Below are 26,609 nucleotides of genomic sequence, written 5' to 3'. Positions count from 1 at the left end.
GACCTGTTAAGATTTACAGGCTTTATTAGCAGCAATAACAATTTTACAATCAACAACAGTAAATCAGGGCTTCCTGAGAACTCTACAATTTTTATCTGTAGAAAACAATTAAAATGTCAGTTTTTCATTCAACATAATTTCTAACTTTCATAAAACACAGATATTTTATTTGATTGTTGACTGTAAAGCAGGTAATTCTAAAATTATCTTCCCAATTCCCAATAATTCCCAAGTGGTTGAATTCCAGCAACGATAGCACTGCTTGGCTATTTAACTATGCAGACATTGGAAACCAGCCAAATGCATGCAATCAATTCAGCAAACCACATCAGTGCACCTATTTACTCAATAGGTCATAATTTGTTTTTTTGGGTCTCAAAGAAAACACATGGAATTTAAATAGTTTTTCACTTGAAAACTTTTTTCTCACCTTTAAACACTGTAGTTTTTGAATGAGTAACAAGAACATGAAGTGTTTTTTACTTACTCTGTGAAGTGTTTACTTACACTGCAACCAATATTAAGCCATGAAAACCACATGGTACCTGAGCACTTTTGGCTTCTCTCCCCATTTCCCACCAGCCCAGGAGGCACCAGTAAGATGCAGAAAGCCTCACCTCAGCTGCGGGGACTCCCTCAGGTGGCCGGCAGTGGAGAACGATCATCCCTTCGATAGGAACCTCCTTCCCCTGCGGGTCTTGCTCAAAGTTTTTCCGTAAATCTGCAGAGAGTTTATGTAATAATTCATTATTCCTTCAGTGCAACTTTACTTGGGTAAATACAGACTTCAAATGCTGAGATACAGGAATGCCAAGAGCCATTCTTCCCCAAACAATACTATGTAGGCTACAGAAGTAACTACACTGCCTTGCATATTCTTACGGATGTGTGTAAAGCAATGGACAACTGACAGTTACAATTCTGCATATGAAGAGAGGTAGAGGGATACTACATCTATAGCTGAGTTTCCTTTTCTCCATCTTTAAGAAAGTGGGTGACTACAGGGCATGGTACTGTTGGAGGGTGTTGTTTGCACCAACACCAACAAATCCAAGGCTGGGTGAATTATTTTCTTAGCGCATGCTGCCTTTGATCAGTGCCAGGGTATTTTATAAAATGTTCTAAACCTGTGTGTTTGTTTAGATTGCCTGGACTGCAAGCTGGAGGGAAAGATGGGAAAGAAATAGATCAATTTATCCAGTACCAAGAATCCAAAAGCAAAAAAGAAAGATCTGATTGCTGGAGGGAGGCTGTGCAATCTAGCATAAATGAAAAAGAGTGCACATGAACTTGAGGTTTGCCCAGGATTCCAACAGATTTGCTTTAGAACATGTACCCTAGGCAATATTCCAGCATGATGTTCTTCAGGAATATTGATTTGCTTTCTATTTAGATGATAAAAATCATGCGGGACCCCTGCCCATGCCTAGATTGAACTCAGTTTTTCTATCTTATGGTGGAGATAGGAGTTTAGTAGATACTATAATATTTATTGCTTTGGTCCTCCTTAAACCAACTTGCATGTGAACAACTCCTGGTATTATTGCCATGAGCAGAGCAAGGACTGCAAAGGTGAGGACATAATAAGCAAAGCGGAGGTCTACGTGTCTGAATGCCTCCTACCTCTGGCCTAGAATCCTGGCACAAGACCAGTATCAGAGCATTTTGCTTTACGGGAGGTTGGGAAACGACAGAGAAAGCGTGTGAGGTATTACATTTAATGCTTCAACAAAAAAAAAAAACTGAAAAAACAATTTTTCCAAACTTTCTCCCCATGGAGAAACCCAGATTTTCTTTTCTTTAAGGAAAAACACAGGCTTCAAATGCTGAGCAAAGCAGAACCTATACATTTAGATGAGAACAACCAGCCCCACGGCTGCATTATCAGCAAAGTAAGGTGAGAGAAGGTTCACAGGGCCAGCAAACGCTGCCGTCTCTGCATGCCAATTTCCCAGTCAGATGCAGGCTCTGGACACATTCCAAACCGACCGACGACAAGACTGCTTCAGTTCAGAAACGGAATTACCCAGATACCATGGCCAAGCCAATTATTAAAGATAAGAAAACACGCATATTGCCTGAGTCATACCGATGTGACCACAGGACTTCTGTGTGCAAGTGTCCGGGTAAATCACAACATCAAGAAAACCTGTATCTAATGACATTGACCTGACCCAGGTATGCCCATGATTATGTAAAGTTTTGCTTGTTGTGATAGGGAAGCATAACAGAAGGAATATTACTTACAACGTGTGCTTTGAGAGTTAGGATGTTTCCATTAGACATACTCATTTTCTTCAAACAGTGTCTCAAATTCCACAGTGTGGATTTACTGATTTAATTTTCTCCATTGCTTACACTTCATGAAATACAGCCCCTTAAACAGCAGAGGCTCTGAATCAGTTACACTTTAATATATTTTATAAAATACATTAAGACTTATTTTAGCAAGCCAGCCAGTCACTAGAGAAAAGATTCATGTAGTGCATGTATTCTCCTTTTTATGATTCTTTGTTAATGATGATTTTTTCACACAGATAACCAATCTTTTTTTTTCAGTATGCTACTTAAAAACTCATTCATTAACACTTCAGATGCAGTTGTGCCTACAAATGTCTTTATTAGGATGAAAAATGGAGCATGATCCATCTTCTCGCTTTCCCTGCATTCAGCACTACCAGAAAGAAATACTTACCTGCTTTTTCTGAGAAATATAAAGTGCTGTAATGCTTTGGACTCAACTCACAATTTAGAACCTCAAGACTATACGTTCAAAAAAAAAAGAAAAAAGAAAAAAGGAAAAGACAGAAGTCGACACTACACATCGCAGTGACAGGTGCTGTGAAAAATCTCTGAAATGGTTACAAGTTCCGTATGCTATCACAAATTAGATCTGCACATTCTCATCTCTAGCCCTCTGCAGGGTATTCTCTAGGTCAGAAATCCATGCCCCAAATTAAGTAGCTGTGTTGTTCACCGCAGACAGGGTGGCACAGGTCCATGAAAGGGTGAGCTCTGGAAACTCACGGAGGGGAGTTGTTGCAGACATCTCCTGGCAGCTATTCATTTGCTCTGTCTGGACTACTAAAAAGTGCCTACATCTCCGCACTCAAGAATTGCTTTTCTTTTCATAAAAAAACATGGCTGCATGTAAAAGTAGCAGAGCCACACCGTGCTCGGATGCAACATTCAGCCCGTCAGTATGACAGTACAGAGAGCAGAAATGAAGAGTGCTCTCTGGAGTGCCTGCTAGGCTAATGTGGTATCTGCAGTTAGGGATGGCAGCTGGGGATGCAGCTTGCAGGAGAACTGGTACCACAGTGACGGGTTTAAAAGCCCCAACACACGGCTCCACCTGCTTCGCCTCATTCTGATTTTTACTCATATTGCCACGTTATGGGGTTGGGAAATCACAGTGCAGAGAAAAGTCAATAAAAATTCAATTCAGAATAATAGTCCTTTGCAGCTCAGCAATGCCGAGGAATTATCAGATCATTCAATGTTATGACAGTTAATGCAGTAAAATAAAAAACCTGAGTTTACACATATTTACACATTCAAACTAAATCAGCCAGCTAAAAAATCTGTCATTTATAAAATCACGGAGTTGGTACATTGTCCTATTACTTACTTCAAATGTTTTAGTTATCATGATAGGAAAAAGGGAAAAAGATTTATCACAAATTGCTAGAACGCTATCTGATAAATTTAGCAATCAGAGTTTCTTGCTTGAGCCTCCTGACTCACCGAGACCTCCCCCTGCGTTCCCATTCCCTCCCGAGAAGCATTTCTCCCATCTTTTTTCAGCGTGTTGTCATCATTTCCTGGGACTAGGTCTATAAAGACCTGAAGTGGTGATTTAAAGGAAAAAGGGTTCACAACAGACTGGGGGAAAGTAATTTCCTGCTAGCAGCAGTGCTGCAAAAGGACGTTTTCAGGCTCTGATTCTGTTAGAACAATGCAGCAGATCTAATTGCAGGGTAAAAATTGGATGAGTCTTCAAGTATCTCCACAGTCTCAAAATAACAATTGTGTTTGGGTTCTGTCCTTTGATGTCCCTCTTACTATGATGGCATTTATTACGTTTTCCATTCCATCTTTTTTTCAGATAATGAATTGTTGATTGAGAGTGGTAACACTACAGCATAGTACTTCAGATATGAAGAACAGAGATAGACTGAGTCTGAACACTTTCCAACTGGGGAAACAGTTGTCCTCTGCTCCCTGTTATGTTAAAAATTTTTGTCTTTTGCGCTAAAGGAGTTTAAACCAAGTAACTGTTCCCGCCTGCTCATCATAACTCTTAATTAATCTACAGTGCTTTTATTTAAAGCTTAACATTTTTCCTCCACTGATTAGAATAACCCAATTTTTCCTACCTTCATCTCATTGTCCCTACATCTTATCATACCTGACAACCAATAATATGCTTTGATATTGAAAATTAAATTTAGAACACCATGCTACAAAATATTCTAGTGTATTTTTGCACTTTTTATACAAAGCATATTAAATAGTGTTAAATGGTTTTCCAGATGTTTTAGACCCGTCTTTCCTATGTGGAGTGGAGCAAAAGGGCACTTTTCAGGGGGCTTTCAGTTTGCATCAGCCTCTTTTATCATATTGCATTGTTATGAAACTGTGAGTATGTGATCCAGGCAGAATCTCTGAGAGAAACAGACTTGCTGAGTGTAAATGCAAATCAATCAATCTACATTAAAATAAAAGAAAGCTCTGAAAATAATAATAATTAAAAAAAAGGTATGCTTTTCTATGGTATGTCAAAGCGAGCACTTGTAAAGACAATAGTGCCTCACTGGTATCAATATGTATTTAACCCTAAAAAACCAGCATGTTTCCATACCTTACAAAACCTAGAATAGCAGAACATTTACTCACAGGCTATGCGGACAGATGCCTTCCTACTCTTTGAGGTCCCTAGGTGGCTCCATGCAACGCACTGACACCAGTAATCTTCTGGCCCATGGAAGTCCTCCACCTGCTGTCTCGTCACGTTGATATACACCTCCCGAATTTTCAAGCCTGAAGGGGAAAGACACAGAAAATTAGCCAATACAGGATATCTTACTTGGACTTAAGGCTAAGGTTAGCCAAACCTTTTCTTTTAATTAAACAATTCCATTTTAAATCAAGGCAAAGCTCTAATTACTTTGATAATGACATATTACTGCTAATTAAATCCTAAGAGCTGAATAGGTCACAATGCACTGGGTTAAAAGAATTACCCACCCACTGTGGTCTTTGCAAGAATGTAACACTTCAGAAACCTTTTATCTTGTGCCTTTTTCTCCCAAATGCTTATTTGGATTTTTATAAGATGCAATAAAACTGTATTCCACCTAACTCTTAGCGATCTTGAAAACCTTTCCCAAGTACCCCAGTAGGCCCATCCAGAACTATGCTTGCGTGCCAGGAACTAACAAAGCCCCACTGAATTCCAGACTTGGTTCCAGCTGTTTCCTCACACAGGAGAGAAGAGCTTTGCCCTACAAATGCAGCATGAGGAAAGCTAAGCTCAAGCCAGTAGAGTCTGGAAGTTGTTAGAAAAGACGAGGGGAAATAAATGGCACATCTCATAAATGGAGATGGTCCTCTGCCATGGGAACCAAGGGATCCAGCTTCAAAAGCAAAGCCTTGACTTTTTTTTTTTTTTCCGCTTTCATTAAAAGAAGCATTTATAACCTCAGAGAGGCACCCGGCTTATTTTATCCAGTTTCTTTCCTCAAGTAGAGCCTTGCTGAATTCATCTGCAGTGCACTGCTGTTGGTTTTCTACTGCAAACTTGCTTGTTTATTAAAATGAATACCTATCTCTTCCCAAGGTAGAAATCAGTTTCACCCAGAGAACTGACAGAAGGATCTAATGGAATAATGAAGGCTAGCCAGGAGTAAGGATGGAGAAAGTCCTGTGCTTTTTCTTAGCCTGCCACCATTTTCGTAACCTCCTGAGCACAGATGAAATTTAGCAGTGCTGCCCTTCAGACCAGAAGCATTTGCTTCTGTCAAAGTTTGCAGGTAAATACAAGACAACAAAGACCAAAGTCTTGTAAGCCTGACACTTTATTTTACATGCTTGGGATGGTTGCCATGTCTGCAGCTCTTTTGTACGACAGTGCTGAGGAGAGGAAACATAATCCAAATCAGGGTTAAAAGGCATTAAGAATCATTTAAAAGAGCTAGTCAGAAAAACATTAATTTGAAAATTGAAAGAATTCATGCCTACTACTTTCTTCTATTTCTCCTCTGGTGCAGTCCCAGGATACTTATTTCCCCTTCACTGGAAATGAATGAAAACTCAATCTTAAAATATTTCATGCCTGTGAAGTTTATAAAGCAGCAAGAAATTTCTAAACCTGAACTCCATAAAAATTGGCTTCTACTTAATCTCAGGCATCATTAACAGCTGGGTATTTCACTTCTGAAAGGCACCAGGAAGCCAGTTTGTTCCCTGGGTAAACAAGAGAGATGAGGCCCACTGGGGATGCTCAGGGAAGAGGGCTGGGGAAGGTCAGGCGAGCTTTAAATACTACAAAGCAAGTCAAAATTTTTGCTACGTTTTCAGCAATAGGCAAAGGACATTTTTATTTCTTTCCATTTATCCTGTTTGGCTTGTCATATTTCACAGTAACACCTTAAGATATGGCCAAACCTGTGACAGCTTCCTAAGTTGATTCAATAATCATTTTAGTCACTCAAATATTTATTCACTCTGTAATAAACAAACAGAGGTTTCCTGGCTGTTTTTATTTGTGCCTTTTTTTTTTCTTTTTTCTTTTCTTTTCTTTTCTTTTTTTTTTTTTAAATATGTTGATGCATTTTTCAAAATTGTTTACAAAAAATCCCTTTTGTTTTCTGCCAGCATGAAAACAAGCCATTAGGAACAAAACCTCGCGCCCGGAGCTCAGCAGGTCTGTCAGCAGCTCCTGTCCTCGCTGACACAGACTGTAAAACATATGCTTGAAGTGCACCATCTCAATTTAAACATCCAGGCTGCTCTGACAGCAATGAATCCTCAAATTCTCAGCCATACAACCATTCTGTAGTGATCTTTAGAAGTTAAAGATAACGGCAGTGAGTTCTGTTAAAGAACATCTCAGTCCTGCTGCACAGGACCTGGACCACAGCAGGCCTCAACTGGCTGAATATTTCATGTCCCGCCATGCTGTACGACCCTGACAGGCACACACTTTCTTGATAGTGTAAGCTCTGATAAATGAAGCTGTCTGCAGTCCCTGGATCATCTCAGTCCAAGCTACAAAGCATCAAGCTCCAGAGCCTCCAACTCCAAGCTAATTTGCAGCCACATCCAACAAGGTTGCAACCCATCTACTTAAAAGACTTCTTTGACAGGGATGAAAAATGATTAGTCCTTGACAAATACTGACCTATCAATGATGGCCTGTCTTGGTCAGGAATCACTTGTCCTGCATTCAATTAGCTGACACACACTTCTGTGCGACCCTGTGCCCCGTATCAGTGTCTCTGCTGCCCTGCACACTCCTGTGAAGGTGCTGGGGCCTACTGGGTGTGCTCAGCCTCCTGCTGGACCTGAGCACATCCAGCTCACCTCCCATCCTCCCATCAGCTTATCCCCACCGTGACCTCTGCGTAGCATCTTCCTGGGGATGAAAATCCTCCCTGTCACCCGCCGTTAACCACAACCTTGCTGACAGTGCTACCGTTCCCCCACCCGGTTACGATGCACTGTCTGTCGTCTGAACTCTCTCAATTTCTGAGCTACTCGAGGAATTTTTGGATGCAGCGAATGGAAATGAGGAGCTGAGAACTACCTATTATACAGCTTACTGGTGCAAGCAACAGAACCTTCCCTGATACCAACCAGAAAAATCACCACGTGTAAGAGCAGGAGCCATTTCTAGACTCATTGCTGCTGTAAAATTCTGAGCAGTCATCACTGAATACAGGCATCTGCAGCTTCAAGTTTGTTAAGGTAGAATATTCTCCAGCCCAACGCTTCCTTTCACTGACACATTATTTAATGAGTATAGATAAGCCTGCATTTCTGAAGCAATGCTTAATGTGCTTTGAGTCAGGCAACCAAACAGCACGTCATTGTGAGGGCTGGGGGTCCAAGGTTTGAGAAGAGGAGAGGTAGGGATCCAGGCCCTTGCAAAGGTCTCCCCATTTACCAATCCACAAAACTGATCTGCAGAACATCAAGTCTTTGGGGAAAGTTAGGTGTTGTTTATGGAGGAAGCACACATATTTTCATTTGTTTTAGAAACAACTATGAAGAGCAAACCTACTGGGAACAGAAGCATATATTCTTCCTTCATCATCACTATATTTTATCAACAGATATATTCACCTGCCCTCTGCATCTCAAGAAATGCCAGAAAAATTGTTCATAGGAAATGACACAGAACGAAAAATCCATGCAAATGAAAAACAGGCACATCATAAACACGAACAACATTTTACCTGTAACTTGTAAAACTCTAATAAGCACTGCAAGTCCAACCCTTTAAATTATTGTGCAAATTATAACCATCATCTTTTGTTACACGGTACAGCCTTGCAGAATATAAAATTATGACTCTGGTACTGATATGCTAATAAGCTTTCTGCACTGCTGGATGGTTTAGCTGCAGATAGACTAATGCTGGCAGCAGATGAATAATTGCTCTCCATGTACTAAACATAACAGAGCTGCACAGAACTTCAGCATTTGTCAGCTTTATTTGTTTAAATGAGAAAAACGCTGACAGCAGTTATTGCTGTAATCCTTTTCTTTATCAGACAAGAAAACTCTAGTTACTCTTAGCAGGTTTGATCCTGTGGCGAAACCAAAAGTTGAAATATTTGTAAACTAATTCTCAGATGAAAAAAACACATAAACAAACAAACAAAACAGAAGAAAATGAGTCAAACCATAACTATTATATTATTATCGCAATAGCATCTAGTAGCTCAGGCTCTTACTTTCCACATATATAGTGAGCGAAGTTCCTGTTCTGCTACATTTATGGAATAAATAAAAAAAAAAGGCAGACTACTGCTTTCTGCAGCTCAGGAAGCAAGGGAGAAGATGAAATAACTTGGTCTGTAACTGACCAATTGACTGTGACAGCACAGAGATGGGAACATGGATCCATCACAGCCATAGTATGCGTTGGCTTGCCTGCCTGGACCTTCTGCATCAACAGCAGCAAAGCCACAACAGACTTCAGTGCAAGCTCCTTCAGCCCACCAGGACCCCTGTACATCCTCAGCATGTGTCAGAGCCCAGTATTTATCCATGGACCCTACAAAACTACAAAAACTACATCCGTCCTCTTGTGCAAATTAACACATTGACTCTGTCTTACTCTAAGATTTGTATTTCTCCCCTATGAAAAGAGTAGCCTGTGAAATTGCATTTAATATTCATCACAATGACAAAATATACCACTTGCCTACCAGCAGCTGTCCTTCCTGTCCTTCTAGAAATACACAATAACAAGCTGTAGGTAAAATCCATCAGCAGCAGTGTGCCTTCAAGTACCACTGCCAAGTACTTCTTGCATACACTTGGCTAGGAGCATGCTGGCAGAGATGCTAAGGTACATTTCTTGCAGTCAGCATTAAGTTTCCTCTTTTTTGTTGTTGCTCCTATTTTTCACCCCTCTTCAAAGCTTCCTCTCTGAGTTGTCATCACGTAACAAGCAGTGGAGGAATGGAGAAGGACAGACCCCTTTTCACTCAGTGTGGCCTCCCTTTTGGCGAGCACACCAGAGCGCTCCCTTTAACCAGAGGCACCATTCGTGGCGCAAATTCATGCAGCTTCTCACCAACGGAGCCCACGCAGCATGCAGAACACTGCGTGTGCCTGGTAACAGACGTGTTTATGCTCAGATTTGACTCCAGAAATGAGGGCACTGCCAGTATGCATATTTATTCTCCCCCACAAAAAACAACACCAAACAACAACAAAACCCAAGTCTGCTGTTTACTGAAGACTGGGTAAGAGTTCTAAAATAATGTATGGATACGGATACATCATGGGAGAGAGTATCCAGGACTGTCCTTCAACATTACACCGTAGTCTTTGCTTCCATTTCTGTGCCTAAGGACCACTGGGGTAGCTTTCAGAACACACAAACCCCCTGAGCTGTCTGGACCACACGCTGTACTAACAGCAATACTTTAAGGGGTAGCTCTGTTCTTGGGCTAAATTAAAGCCTGCACCAGTTATATTTTAGATCCCATTTTCTAAGGCTGTGCGTCCACATTTCAAAACTCAATGTTACTGGTTTTAATAATAATAAAAAAAACCCACACACATACAATAACAACAGCAAAAACCACCACACTTAAAAACCAAAGACCTAAAGTTGCTTGATCTTTTTTCATTCTGTTATTAATCCAAAGCTTCAAGAACATAATTGCAGTATTCACATGACAGATTTTCATTAACCATATGGAAGGAAAACATTCAGGGTCGACATTTCTCCTACATTGATTCAGCATTGCCTTTAGAAGTAAAGGTTACACCTATTAAAGTCTTTTTGAAAAGGTAACTGCAAAAATTAAAATTCATCCAGATTAGCATTTACAAAAAGCCGTTAGTATGAAATTGCTTCAGAATGTGTCACTTAAAAAGAATTCCAAACACCACTGTCACGTTAGGAGACATATCTTCTTTTTAAAACAGCTTTTTTCCTCTCAAAAGGAATTTCTTATATTGATAGAGAGGATGTTATGCCTACGCTGCTATTTCCAATACTTGGAGTTGCCTAGCAATCTTGGAATTTAAAAAGAGAAGGAAAGCAATAACAAAACTGAATTGTGAAATTACAAGACGGTGCAGCATTAAATTGGTTTGCAATACTTATCAAGATTCTTCTAAATGAGAAAAGATAGAGGGTGTGCAGGAGGCATGATAAAATCTGTTGATCATTTTCAACTTTCTCCCTTCTTCTCCTCTTTGTTTAGATATACACTTTTACACAATGGATTTCTCCTGCTCAACTTCATTACTTACCAAATACCTATCAGCGCTTGGGGGTGAAGGTAAATGTCGAGTCATGCAATATACTGATGTTGCCATTGGTTTTCGGGGTTCATCCTGACAGGAATTTCATAAAAGCATCCTTCTTTCCTGTTTGTATTTCCCACTACAAATTACAGCACTGAAACACACAGAAGTTCCCTCTAAAAACTGTTATTTTCTTACAGAAAGCTCTCTGTCTATCGTAGCCCTATGTCTCCATTTGGAAAAGGTGGTGGTGCATATGCAACTTGTTACTGTCTCTGTGCAACACCTCCTGCGCCTTCAGTCACTTTAATTCCCTCCATCTCCCCCGTTATAGTATGTCTCTCCTGCCGGGATCTGTATTCCCCTTCTCTGCCTTTCAGGTCTGACCTTTTCTTACCCTCTCCCACCTACTCCTTTCCGTTTGCATTTGGGAAACTTCTTCCATCTCCACAAAGCTGTGTCTACGCAGTGCAGCACAAGCACACACAATCTGTCTTTACCCACACACCGAGCCAACCAAAACACGCTGCTGCGGTAGCCCAGCAGTGAGCTTAGGCTGCTGCTCTGCACCCACTAGCACGGCTCACTGGCTGTGCTCTGAGCAGAGCTGGCATTGTCATAGGACTTCCAAATGTGCGTCTGGTCCCACTCCTTCAGCTCAGTGCAGTCCTGTAGCTACCTGCCCTGCAACAACCCCCAGTGCTCCTGTTTGTGTATCGTGGAGTGTGCTCTGCTGTACCTTGCTCTGGTTTGTATATTGCTGAGTGGCACCGTACTCACCTCTGTCTTCCAAAGGACACATCAGCCCTTACCTGTGGTCTCATCCATGCTCTCCTCCGACACGTGCTCGTTTTGATGGACCCATTCACCGTTGCACTTGAAGAAAATCTGCATGGCTGGCATAGCTTTACAGCGTAAGACAATGGGGTTGCTTTTTATAATGTAGGCATCATCTGGTTCCTCCATAAAATGAGGCAGAGTTCCAGGAGCAGATGGGATAGACTCTGGAAGGGCTTCACTGTTATCATTTCCTGCAAGGGAAGGGAAGGAAAATACACATTTTTCATGTTGTTCCATCTTTGTATCATCTCATTTAATTGACTGGAAAGCATTTTGTGTTTTATTAGACACTAATTTTATTAGAGAAAAACTTGAAGAACTTGATGGTTGTCAGGATTGTGCTTTACAAGGAATTTGACAGATATATACACAAAAATAATAACTTAAATGCAAGAACTGTCAAGAAAAGTAAAGCTTCAGAAAAATATATCATCACTAATGCCATTTTTACAGATGGCAAACTGAGGCACAGAACCATTAAATGGGTCACCTACGGTCACACAAAAAGTCTGTGCAAGAACTAGACCTTATTCTTTTAAGCAACAGTCCAGAGCCTTAACTACCAACCCTTCCTTCTTTCAAACGCTAAATGTAATTTCTTTTACACAGTTGCTGCAGATTTAACAGGGATCAGAGTGCTAACCACAGAGAAATATATTGATACGAGCAGCATTACTGTAGCACTCCAACAGTGGAATACGCAAACTGCGATTTCATACCCACTTAGAGGAAATTTTCAATATGCTTTTACACCGATCCCATTTACTGCAGCCCCTTTCAGATGATATAAAAGTGGAAAAGTGGTTTCTGTAGGGCTAGAACCTGCAAGATGGTGAGCTTTCTCAGCCTGCAGCACGGGCAGGAGGATTCAAAGGCGTGCAGTCAGCACCGTACAAGCCTACATGTTCCGATTTCTTAGACATGAAGACAGAAACACTCAAACACAAGCTTCGCCTCACTGCAACTCTTCTAATCGAGTCAAATCCTAGATCCTGTGTGAAAATCAGAAATATCCCATTGATTTTTAGCAACACTGGGATTCATCTCAGCAGTTTGTCAGCTTTGTGAGAAAATTCAGAGAACAGCAGCAAAAAATAAATCGATTTATGAAGGAAGATTCCAAATTACTGAGCACATTCAGCACAGCCAAATGGCAACAGAGGAGGACACAGGCTGTATGCAGATGAAGGGCATACAGTATCGGAGAAAGAACAGCCGATGGCAATATATATGTGATTTAACCGAAAATAATGAGGTAAGTTAGACAAAAAGTAATTTATAATGAAATAAATAAGTCTAAAAATGGTCACAGGTCTAGAAGGTTATAGAATAGTGAATATATTTTGCTACTTCTCTTAAAAATACATCTCTCATTTAGCGCTGGATATCTGCATGCAAAAATATACCCGGCATAAGTGCTGTGAGATGATTATGATTTTGAAATAAACTCAAGAGGGTTCCATTTTTCAAATGGGCCCAATGTTTTAAACCACATTTTCAGTGTACTTTATAAAATATTATCATAATTCTTAGCATTTTACTGCTGAACATTTATGCCAATTTCCATCTTGTCAATCTTCAGTAATACTGAGTCCCTGCAGGCTTTATTAAATCCATGCTTTATAGGAAATAACAAAAATGTCATTATAAGACTTTTGGAGAGGCATGGAAATCCCAAGCTCCCATCAATATCTGAGTGCTTCACAAGGCAGCAAGAAGCCTGTGTGGAGGAAGAATGGTGGACAATTTCCTAAGGACTCATTTAGCCAGAGAGCTTTCCATGACCACCGTTATCCCACTAAATTTGCTCCTTAGGGCAGGACACAAAGATGAAATCCCAGCTGTGCTGAAATTAAGGGCATAATTCTCCTTGCGAGTGGGGTCAGGATTTAACACTATCGCTTTCCATTGTTAACATGTTACTGATGAGCACCTTAAAACTAACAGATTGTAAAATAACATTTAATGGGCAGAGGTGATGCAGTGCCTACAGCTCCCAGGGCCTGGAACAGGTACGATCACACGCACCGAGCAAGAGCTACTTTATATTTAACTACAGCTCCAGCAGGAAATTTATCAGTAATTGAGAATGTGTATCCTTTCTCATGTTCATTTGTAACAGTTTACTGATGGCAAAAGTGAAGCTGGATTAAAAAAATGTGATTTTTAAACTTCACTTTCAAGGGCCACCTTTTTCTTTATTCTTGCTTTTCTTTTCATCCATCCTGCATCCTCTGCTAGCAAGGACTCCTTTCCAGCCTTGAAGTCTTTCCATTTTTTAATCTCCAAGTTATATATTCTTACCAATCTCTACAAGGAAAGTTTGTCATCCTAAAGAAAGGTTAGACCTGTACAGAACTCCTCAGTGAAGGATTGCAGAGTGCTTTACAAATCTTAAAACCTCCGAATAAACTAGAAGACTTTATAGCAGAAATATGTTTCCCACATTATCTCCTCAAACATCTGTACAGCAAATAAATGCATTAAAAATAAAATCACCATTAAGTCCGATCTCTGAAATGCTTCTTGTCAAAGCCCACAGTGCACCCATTAGTAACAAAAACGCAGTACTTGTACAAGCTGTCCATCACGAGATGCTCGTGGATTCACTGCCAGCCATCTGACTCAGTGGTGTCCTGTGATTACCCCAAATGTCTTCAGTAACAGCCACTGCTGTGATGTACTTCCATTTCCGATATTACCTACCAGATCATCAAACTCCATATGTGCACGCAGGCATGACAGCGCTGAGAATTCAAATGTTCAAGGAGAAACTGCTCCGACTCCACGAGCTGCTGTGCTGCAGCACAGCTACAAGAAGTCCTTCCAGCGTACTGAAGTTCTTTCAACCACACTGGAGTATCAGAAGTGAAATTTGCTACACCCCTCTCCCTGTATTTTGCAGCTCTGTCAGAGGGTGACTTCTGACCCACTGGCATTGCCCCGTACTGACCCCCAGCTTTTCAAGGCGATGGACAATTTCCTCAAGACCACCACCACGACTGGTCTCTCCATTTCAAACTGCTCATCTGGATGCTGTGCAAATGGGAGTCACACAACAGCCTCGTGTGACCTCCAGGGGAGGGCAAAATTTGTCCCCAGATGTTATTTCACATTCAAGTTCTAAACAATTTGGCTACTGCAATCGGTAGCAAACAAGATTAGACAAATTACGATGATACATTTCAACTCTCCTTAAAAACAATTTAGAAGTACTTAGCTGAAACAGGAAGATGTATCGAAGCAGGCAAATCTACCACACAACTCAGCTCCCTCACTGACCACCTGAACTGAATGCCATCCACTGCTTCAGAGCTACACTTCTTGGAGGTAAACTGCAGAGTCCAGAGTTCCAGAACATAAGATAAAAACACTTTTTTGTGTCTCTAGGAGCATACATACATATATGCAAGCACTCTCACTCACCCCAATAAATAAAAATAAACAACAGGAGCTGTCACGGACCTTGAACACATCAATGCTAATCTAAAGGAAGACAATGCCCAGACTGATGCTCTGACATCCCGAGAACCAGATGCTGCCCACCTGTAACCAGGTAGAACAAATCCCAGGGTCAGGTCCTAAAAAAATATTATTTAGAAGGCTATTGCTGATGTTATATAGATATACGTGCATTTCAGGATAAATACTGCATTAGCTGAGATAACTAGAGCAGCTGCTGACCAAAGCAAAACCTCTCCTAAAGTGTACTTAATACTTGTGGTTTTTAATTTAATGCATCTTTTTTTTGCGCATCATTTTTCTGTACCCTAATTTGTTTTAAAATTTATCTGAGGCCTACTAGAATTTTATATGGGTTTTGTTTTCCAATTATTAAGGCTTTTAATTTATAACTGACGGTTTTCAAGATTCAGGCCATTTGTGGTTATTGAAAATTGGCTGTTTTAATACAACAGTGAATGACAGAAGACCAAACTGTCAAACACAATTCTTATATTTTTCATTCCTGGAAAATTACCTTTCAGGAAGTGCTTTGTGTTTTATGATCTGCACACTAGTCCAATAGGGGCTTTAAATCTTTTTATGACAATAATAGAAACAAAAAGAAAAGAAAGAAAAAAAAAAGTTAGGAAAAAATACAAAATTCTTCTGTGAAATAAATATACCACTGTTAGTTGTCAGGTCACGTTTTAAAATCTTGATAGCAGTGGAAGGAAATCCTTCAGTAGTTCAAATCTGATTAGGATAAAATGTTACAGTAAAATTTTGGAACAATGAAAAATCGTGGTTCCCAAACTTTTTTCCCAAATTAAAATTAGATTTTTAAAATAAGTAAGTAGCTTTATCTTTCCATTAAAAAAAAAAAAAAAAAGTTTAATATTTAAGAGTATCCGAAAGAAGCCAAGTAACTTGCTGGAAACAAACATGTATACTGCTTCCTTTACCCGAGTCCCCTGAATTTACAAACCTTGGCATTACCACTTGGCTTCCTTATGAAGCTCTTGGATGTGTTCTGCACTCCAGGCCTAACCCCATGGGCAATGCAGAAAATGAGTCAAAAGACAGTCAGCGATGACCAAAACTGAACTTCCAGACACCTTCTTTTTCCCCTTTTCAGTTATTTGATATCTGTTATTTACTACAGAAGTAAGTAATGACAACTGTCATCTTCAAGTGCGCTCATTTTTATGGGAGAACCAGAAGATAAAAAATTCCTACCAGAGAGCACATAAATTGCTTATGCACGGAACAGCTTCTGTAACAAACTGGAGCCATTCTTCAGTCAGAAAAGCAACTTAGGTGAGATCTGCCTATGTTCCTTTAATCATCTGACCCTCTCCCATATGCAAAAATGTGATTTTTTTTGCTCAGACATTGAAGGAAATACGATTTTGCTGTCCACACGAAATCCTTTAATGCCTCTGTTATTTCCTCTAGTACACGGATTTACTAAAGCCTCCAGGGACGTGGTATTTAGCAAAGATTGACAACACAGGCAACGGTGAGAGCGGTCAGTAATAAAACATGCATGCTGATGAGCTCACTGCATAATTTTTCTTTAAGTTCTATACATTGAGGGCGAATCCAATTATTACCTACTCAGCACCACTGGTAAATGGTACAGAACTACTTAATGAGCATGATTGCCACGGAGCACTTACTGCACAGCCTTTTTATTTGCTTTTCCTACTTCAGTATATTCCCCAAAGATGTAACTTTTAAACTTACAGAAATGCTTGAAAATGCTTTTTATGCTTTTAACTGAATTCCTAGTTTCTTTTGCTATTGCATAACACAGTCCAAGGCCTGGCTTTATTAATAAGCAAGCCTGCTCACACCTTGATTGTGCATTTCAGATCCAAGGTAAGGAAGGCTGTACTAATTATTTCAGACATTCAGTATTTGCTGTTATTTTCCAGCAGATTCCACATGACAGTGATTTGTTTAAATGATCAATATTTAACTCCAGAAATGAACGTATTAAAAGCAGTCTGGGAAGAATGCTTTCAGAAAGAAAACACACCTATGAGCACACTGTGCTTACAGGTGAGAACTAGTGTGGGTAAAGCTTTTCACTACAAATTTTCCCACAATGCCTGTAAAAAAAAATTCCATATGGGGTTTAAATGGATTAAACAAACTTGGATGTAATTCAATTGGACATTGCTCTGTGGGAATCTCATCCTATTTCACTGTTGACGTGATCTGATTAAGCATAGTCTGCTTTCTTCTGGTAATAAACCATGCTACAAAAACTGGACAATATTAGGAGGAAACTTCACTGCACGTCAAGGTATGGAATTAAGAACCCCCTGGGACTGCTGGGCTGAACCAAAGGTTGTAAGATATGTGAAACACCTTAGGCAAACAAACAAGTAATTAGAGCTGAAGTATGCATATATACATCATGAACAAATATTTAGGATCATTTTTCTTCTCCACCAAGACGTTTGTTCCCTTTTCATTTCAGCAGGGCCTGAAATCATAATTAGGTTGCCAGGACAATACCCCACGAGTATAAGACACTAATAAAATATCAAAGTAGAAAAACATAAAGATGCCACTGATGTTTGAACCAAAATTACTTTCTGATGTGAAAACAAATCAAAACAATGTCAGTGCAAGTCTGTAGAGACTGATGAAACGGTACTGCAAAGATGCCAGTGCTGCCATACATTTACAACAACCTCACCTATAGCAAGCAGCACGACACCAGTGGAAATCAATGAGATTCCTGTCAAAGTACCTTTTGTCCATCTATTCCTCTCTAATTTGCACATGGCACAGGGTGTGGCTGAGCCAGCATGTATTGCACATCACAACCTGAGAATTCAGGTAAGTTTTCATCCTAATGTTTTGTTATAAGACAATGCAGTTAAGGAAAGTTTTCATTGCAATGCAATACCTGCCCAGCTGCCCTTTAGTGCTTCACTGAAGGATAATGCTTAATGAACCAGGCACTGCAATAATTAAGTCAGATACACATGAACTAACAGACTATTTGGGGTTATGTTTCCGTGTGTTACTGTGACACCAAGGCAGAGAGAACAGGAACACTGTCAAGCAGATGAACTTGCTTTTGAATAAAAATACCTTTGGAAGTAGCAAACAAAACCAATATATATTCACACCAGTTCTCTCTTTTTTTGTGTGTGTATTCTAACTGTAGTTTCCAGGGTTGTGAAACACAAGATAAAAATCAAAGAAATTCAAACCTAGAATCATCCTTCATGATCAATCTAATATCACAGTGAAGACTCTCAGCAGGTAGAAAAAAAAAAAAAAAAGCATATGACAGCTAAATTATTTCTACTCAATTTCCAGAGTGGACTGAACCTTGTAGCAAAACTCACAACTTCAAAATTAAGTACCTAAAAAACAGGACTTTTTGATGATGCTTATATACCCAGGAGTAATAAAGACTAAGAACACAGAATTTATTATTTTCAGAGAATTCTGTCATGGAGTGAGTAGATTGCAGGCCTTTGTTAACACAACCCAATAAAACAACTCTTTATACTGAACATTCATCTACCCTACAAGGGACCATTTCTCCTGTTTTTAAGTTCAGTGTCTGAGACAGTGGCCACCTATGTTTTTAAGAGATGGCTCAAAAATTCACACCCCATCGGATGCCCTCTTGTGGGGAACTGAAATAAAAGCTTATGGACAAAAGAAAAGCTATGCATAGGACCCCTTCTAACTCTTGCTGTGCAGATGAGATTGGCAACACTGACAGGGTACAAGGCCTACTGGCACTTGAAAAACTCGCCTGTGGAAGTGGAAACCCCAATGCTGCTGTAACTATCTTGGCACTTAAAAGGATAGGTGATGCTCTGACCAAAGGGAGCACTAGTGGGAAACCAAGGATTCCTTAAGAACATGCTATAGGACCACGATCACTTTTTATTTTGCATCTTAGCAGCCAGGGTCTCCTACATTTTCAGCACGTGTTGAAAGTCACAAGTGCAGCACACACATCTCAGCAAACCAAGCCATGATATCAGTATATTAGTTTCATCAGACCCTCTTACTTCCTATGGATATAAAGTATAAACTTCCAGCAGCTGTACCGTAATCCTTCTCATCAAATATTTGGGCGACAGGTGGAAAATTGTTCTGCCAGCTGAAGGAAGACAAAATCCATTCCTCCTGGCAATTTTCTGCAATGAAAACTCCAAAAAATGAATGTGCAATAAGTTGTGGAAATAAATCTAAAATATTATCACACAAAAGCAGTGTGCTCAAAATCTTTAGCTGCAAACTAAACCTGCTTATCTGAATTTTAAAGAATTTCATTTCTTTTTCTATGTGCATAGGCCTAGATACTAGGCTGGGTGCTTATACTTGAAACTATTTGTTTTACACCTGTTTGCTTTTTTTCTTTTTTTTCCTCCTCCCCATTACATTTTGCTTGAAATGCTCTGTGGTTTCTTTGATCACTGCTTTTAAAGCATCTTGCATGCATCAAGAAAGTCTGACAACAAATCTGGGAAGTACATATTATCAATTTCATTTTCCAGAAGGGTAAGCAGTCAGTCTGCACACAGACTCTGTGACTGAGAGCAGGCCACGAGACAAGGAACCAAATGCCACCGAGCTGTGCTCCCGTGCTTAGTAAAACCACGCCAAGCTGCAGACACTGTTCTCTTCTTATTTACAAGGCTTTGGATGACATCGTGTCCAGCTTCTTTGCAGAAAAGGAGAGTGAAAGTCCATATCTAATCATGGACTTCAATCCCCTTTGTACCCCACTTTTCACCAAAGCACAGCAACAACATTATCATCCAAATGACTTCTCGCACAGAATCCATTTGAAAAAGACACTCTGATGTCAACAAAATTTTGCTGTGAGAGTATAAAAAGATTATAAAAATAAAAAAAAAAAGCCTTTTTCCTTAGTACCACTTTCCTTTCTAATACGACGTTCAGCTGGCATTGCTGCGCCCTCTCTTCAGCCATTTCACGAGAAACTTGCAGTTGCATGAAATTCATAAAAGCATCTCTCCATAAACAACGTTTTTAATGGGTTGCAGGAGAGTAGGACATTTATTTCCACCAATGAGGCTTAATACGTTCATAAAACATTACTGGTCTTTTCTATGCCAACAGAGATTTATGTGGTATACTATTGTAATCCCTTATGTATTCTAAACCTATCTATATCTAAGTTATACATATTTATAAAAATGATATATTGCATTTATTAAATATTAAGTGGATTAGTGGATTACAAACTTGAAGAATCTTTCATACAGTCATACATTTATTTAACATCTAGATTTTTTTTCTTTAAGCAGTAGGCAAGAAATATAAATCTTTAAAGGAAAAAGATTCTCCAGCATTCTAAAGAGATGAATCGGTGACAAAAAATGCGGTGTGTGAAGAATATCAAACCTGAAGAAAAAAAAGATCAACTTTAAAATGCAGTGAGAAAATACTTGATAATGCCAGATTTATCCATGTGAAGAGAATCAAACGGATGAGGACAATGACTGCAGATTTAGCTGCAATCAGCACTGAAAGGACCAAGGCCTCACTGGTTTATTCAATGAGCTCAAAACATACCTAAAATTCTTCCTAGGTATCAAACACCTAATATCGCATGCTGACTAGACGGAGTTTATCTTAAATAGCAGCAGAAATTTTATCCGTTTCCTGAAAATTTGTCATATTTATCAGCTGGTTGTAGAGAGAGGGAGGACACTTTGGTGGCTCACTGCGCAGCCACCTATTTCCAGGTGGTGAAATAAGATGTTGAAGGTTATAGCTTTGTTGTTGCCTAGGATAATTGGCCTGTTTAAGGGAACAAGAAGTGAACTCTGAATAAATTAACCAATATCGTTTGGCTAACTGATGTTCCAAGTGCCTCAAAGGGCTGCCAACTGTAATGGGTGCCATTAAAAAGTCAATATTTACTTACGGTTCCTACACTAAGGAACAGGTCTTGTAGGCAGCTAGAGAAAATCACGTCTACAATTTAACACAGAAGTACAAGATAAAGCAGGAGATATAAAAGCGAAGGAAAGCTTCTCTGGAGAGCTCTGCCTGGATTTTGGTATATTTAGATATCTCACATTTGCATCGAAAGCTATAGCTATTTCTTCAGCAGACCGGTCTTCCACGCTACCAATCATCAGATTAAGCAGCATCCTGAAGGAGATGTTTCTGAGAGCAGGGACGAGTTCTCCTCTGAAGGGCTTGTGCCACTCAGAGTCAGTAACAACCTCCACTCTGGCCCATAAATGGTTTAAAAAACAAGCAGCCATATTTGAGCCGATCTCTTTTTTGAAGCCTTATTAAATTTCCAATTTACATGTAAAAAGTACGTGTCTCTGACTGAGAAGGGGTATGAATCACAACCAACCTAGAAGAGGAAAAGCCAATATGCTCATTGTGATCCTAACAATGAATATGAAGAGGGTGGATTTCTTCCATCTGTGAGAATCTTAGAAAAATAAATCAATTATCTTACTGATGATACTAAGAGTGCCGCGTAGAAAATTTGTAACTGCTTGGGTTCTGTTCAAGGATAATGTATAATTCACCAACAGAAAGTGAATGATGTTAGGGTAATGTTAATGTGCTTATTAATGTAAAAGGCAAGGGGAAATGATCATGATGTGAGTAACTTGTTCTTAAATATCAGCAACTCGTTTTTATTAGGGCCCAGTAAATTGGAGAAAACCAGTAACCTGCTTACATATTTGAGCTGAAATCTAATCAGATTTACTCTAATAGCTTAAACCTTGCCCTTATTCCAAGTCCCACCCCAAAATTTGAAATTATGAGGATGCAATCCAGCTGCTAGAACTCTTTAAAAGATACTCCAGCTTTATTACTCTCCCTTCATTGACAAGACTGCAATTATACTTTGGATCAGCTACGCTGTGATGTATCAAAAAGATTAACTTCCGTGGGAAAAAAATAACCTGAAGGAAAGTAAAAACTCCAAGTTGTCCACAAATGATGAGCGTAAACTAGGATTTCTCCCAAGTACAATTACTGACTTAACGTAGCTGCTTATCAAGCCCTGGGTCAAAATACCGTACCTGCTCATGCAACTACTCCAAGCTCAGCAGCACAGCAATAATAAGTATAATGAATTCATACCCAGCTCATAATTACACCTGCGGTACAATGCTTATTCTTAGCTACAGCAGCATTTTATTTACTGAATGAGCCACCAGAGCTCTTTCCGCGAACTCAATTCACAAATCAATTGTCATTATTAAGGCTAAAGGCTTTGATGTGCCCAACTGCCAATTCAGCTGCTGAGGAGATGCTTACTGCAGAGCTATTCACATCCTGCTTCAAGCTGGACTACAGAGGAGTTTTTGTTTTGTTTGTAAGCAAGTAATAAGGCTGCCGCATTACAACTGCTGATAATATATTAAGAAGGAGGGGGCAAAGAAAACCCACACATATGCCAAACTGCTCTTCTCTTAAAACTAGCTCAGCATCAAAGCTGTTCTGCAGATAAATGTCAGTTTAACTTCTTTTGGAAATGTTGGAGGAAAAAAATATTCTTCCTGCACCACAGAATGATAACGCACACAATTCTTGAGGACAGATGTTGCATAACAAAGCACGTCTACGTTTTTCTTTGGCTGCCAGCATGGAAAGATAAGCACTATCTGTTTCATGCTGTGTTTATAAGCTCAGCAGAAAGTCTCCCTGGCCGCTGTCCATCCAACCTTTCCCATCCCGACATTCCAGCAAGAAAGGTGTCAGTGACCTGATGTTCTCAGACACTGAGGGTGTATGATTGCATTGGAGCCAAGGACAGGAAGATATATACCACATACCAGCACATACCACCTCTGAAACAATAAACCAGAAAGATCAGGGAACACTTATTTGTCCAGAGACTGATATTTGCATGGCTAAAGCAGGATTTGTATTCTGGTACAAAAACACCTCAAGGCAAAAATCAACCTGCACTTTGTAAACATGCAAACATTGACATCAAGTCCTATTATTTTTAAATGCAGATAAAAACAATCTTTTTTAGAAAAAAACATACGGAGATCCTATTTGATATTTTCAAAACATTGTAGAACGGGATGTTTTTGTATTGGAAGTTTCATATTAACCAGTAGTATCATTTATCTTTTACTCCTCTGAGAAAGAACAGAAACCTAATGTTTGTGCTGAACTTCAGCACAATTTATTCTCTTGTACTTAGTATTTGGATAAATCCTGTACTACAACAAGGCAAGCCTTGAAAAAAAGGCGGTTGGTTCAATGTACATTGCCATGAAGCCAGCCCAAACCTACTTAATCAAAAGGCTCATTCTAGAGTTCCTTTGCTCGAAGATCAGTTCAGCTGTACCACTGTAGACAATGCCTGGCTTGGCATTAAAGCCCCACAAGATCTTGGTTTGATCCCAAGTAACACAAGGCTGCCATCCAACCCCCAAATGAATTTTTATCTACACAGGAACTGTGATAAATAGGAGGTAAGATGATGAAGATATTGAGGGATATGTAGAGAGTAAGCGTATTGACCGTATTCTGTTCAGAAATAGCTCTTATGCCCACATGCACTAATTATAATATCACCTACGATATCTCTGCTGTTTGAAAAGTTGGCATTTTTCATCTGCTTTCTTCTTTTGCCTTACACAGTAACCTTGCTTTGTATCAAACTCGAGTATCAGTCACTGTCATAAGGAAATTACAGCATGAAAAATGTGAATCGGCATTGAAATCAGTCGTGTCTGAACAGACAATACCATGATTCCAAATGCAAGAGGAACTTCCCCTCCCACCCATTCCCTCTTTCAGCCAAAGTCCATTACCAAATGCACAAGCAAAGTGGAACAAAACTCAAGAGCACTGCTGTTATGCACATCTTGAGGTGCTCCATAGCCAGGAGTGGAGACAACAGTGAAATTCTCAGCAACTGTGTTTTAAATCCCTGATGATCTAATTAAAACTGGACTAAAGAATGCTTCTTAGGTAACTGCAACCTAATAATATAAGAATATATGTAACATGAGGTATTAACAGACATTTATTAGAATGAATTTAGATGAGATGAATACTAGATTACCAAATTCTTATAAAATACAGAAGTGAAGCTTATATATTAGCTTGTGTTTGCAAGCGTTTCCATTCCTTGTCCCATTTTACAGGAATTAAACAGAGCTAGAGAGACAGATGAGTTAAATTTAATGAGAATTCTGAGTTGGCTGTTAATTTTATATTCATAAACTTTTTCAAGTAACCCCTGCTTCAAATACTTTATGAAACAGACAAACAAACACACACAGTTGCAACAGCTAAATGAAATAATCTCAAAGAGAGAAGTAAAAGCCAAGAGTGAAAGAAACACCTTTTACATCCTGTTGGTCCAATGGCACTGCAGACTGGGCAGCTCTTCATTAACCCAGCTGCCCTGTACTGGTCACTGTTCATCTGCAGCAGTGTTACTGCTGGCTGCTATGCATGCAGCCCGATCCATCTGCACAAGGACTATAATTCAAATTCTGAAGCAGCAGTTGAGATGAAAACCCCAAAGGACAATCCAGAAACAAAAACACACTCATGCATTCCTGTGCTCCCTCTCCAATTAAAGGAATGAATTCACCAAGTCGGACATAACGGGGAAGAAAAGATTAGGCAACAGAAGGAAAAAGAAAAAAGAGGAAAATTGCTCTAGAAGGAACGTATCACACAGTTATCACCAATGTTTCAAATTAGCACAGCAAGCTATCTGTATCTGATTGCAGTCACGAAGCATGCTGCATGTGTAAAATATACAATATATTTTCCAAATGAGATTGGCTTGCCGTAGTCACATCTGCTGTAATGATACATTTTCAACACCACCTGGCAGTTTTGTCTTAAAGCCCTACAGCAAACGGAACCCAATTCACCTGTGGTCTTCGCTCTTATTTGCTGTTGACCATGGCGATTTAATCTGGAATTGAAAGCCTGGATCCCCTGCACGCCTTCTGGCTCCTTAAGTACTACAGCCCCTCTCCTCTTGAGGAAGACTTTATATTCCCATGCTTCCTAACAAAAGGTAACCAGCTAATAGGTTGAAAATGGGTGCCATTAAATGCTTAAAGAATAGCTATCTTTACTCACCTTAATAACACTATTTTCAAAGGATAATCTTATATCTATCCGTTTCTTTACAAGTATTCTGCTGAAGATATCCTGCAGCTTTATTGGTTGGTTTGATTAAGCCAATACATCTGCAATTTCCTAGCCCACAGTAAGTAGATGTGCTCTGCAGATTCATGATTTTCTGCAAAGCGTATTTTCAACTTTAGTACCTCAGTGAAATTCAAGGAGTGACTGGGGTTATTCTCCTGCCCTATAAAGCTTAAAATTTACAATAGATCTTAGTCAAAGATATAACTCCCATAGAATACGTACTACATATACATATAAATGATAAAATAAGAAAAAGCTTATGAAACATCATTCATACAGGATTCCTGAATATTAAGTTTTACATACAGGAACAGTGGACACACAGAAAAAACTGTACAGATAGAAAAGAAAAAAGAAAAATGCATTTATGGGAATACGTGTTACTGTTGCTCTCCCTTGTAGAATCACTACCCTAACCTCCAAGCAGCTGGAAGTAAAACAGTAAAATATGCTGGCACGCTGTAATATTATTTATAGAGACCTGTGAGGCATTTCCATCCGCTTATGTTACTACAGTTCTCAGAAGTTGTTTTGTAGTACTAGAACATAAGATTTCTGTGGTGCCCTCCAGAAAACTGTTTGAACAAATAAAATGCAACTTTTGCAATTCTTCTTTCTTCCGTTTACTTACACTCAGGTAACTTTTCCTAAAACCAGGATGAATTTAAGCAAAGATATCCTACCTGAATGGAGAGAGTAACATCTTTTGGAATTTTCTTGAGTGCCCATCTTAAAGACCCTTTAAACAGAAGACCTAAAATGTCATTCATCAACAGCCGTGATGATGGCTCTTGTGCTGGCACTGGCTCCATCTTCTTTGCACCCTCCCTCCAGGTATCATGTATTTTCATTTCTCCTCCAGCCTGGGCAGTGCCAGCTCTCAGCCTGTTCTCACAGGAGATGCTCCAGCCCCTACATCATCTTGGTGGCCCTTCATTGGACTCTCCAGTAGCTTCATGTCCCTCTTCTTTTTCTATAACTAATTCCCCTCGGTTCTCTGAAATTTTTGCTACCTGGCAGCTATTGTCCTAATTATCAACTTGAATTGCCTGTTTATGCAGCTACCAGTAGGGGGAGAAACAAAAGAACCCCAAAACAAAGCAAAAGAGAAAATCCAAAAGAGATCAATTTGAAAATAC

General features: G+C 39.6%; 1 protein-coding gene across 1 annotated transcript in view; it reads right to left on the bottom strand.

Annotated features, from left to right (window-relative positions):
• The window catches only part of UNC5D (unc-5 netrin receptor D), a gene marked incomplete at both ends in the record, with an annotated part of 127,239 nt that overhangs the window by 52,115 nt on the left and 48,515 nt on the right, over positions 1 to 26,609 (bottom strand). The window contains 3 exons of the mRNA XM_084302359.1: positions 618 to 721; positions 4,900 to 5,043; positions 11,811 to 12,029. Of these exons, the coding sequence (XP_084158485.1) occupies positions 618 to 721; positions 4,900 to 5,043; positions 11,811 to 12,029 (467 nt within the window). The remainder of the gene's footprint in view (positions 1 to 617; positions 722 to 4,899; positions 5,044 to 11,810; positions 12,030 to 26,609) is intronic.

This window comes from Netta rufina (genome assembly GCF_964035555.1).
Source record: "Netta rufina genome assembly, chromosome: 27".
Lineage (NCBI taxonomy): Eukaryota > Metazoa > Chordata > Aves > Anseriformes > Anatidae > Netta > Netta rufina.
The sequence above is the reverse complement of the archived record's forward strand: the minus strand, read 5'-3'. Positions and strand labels throughout refer to the sequence as shown.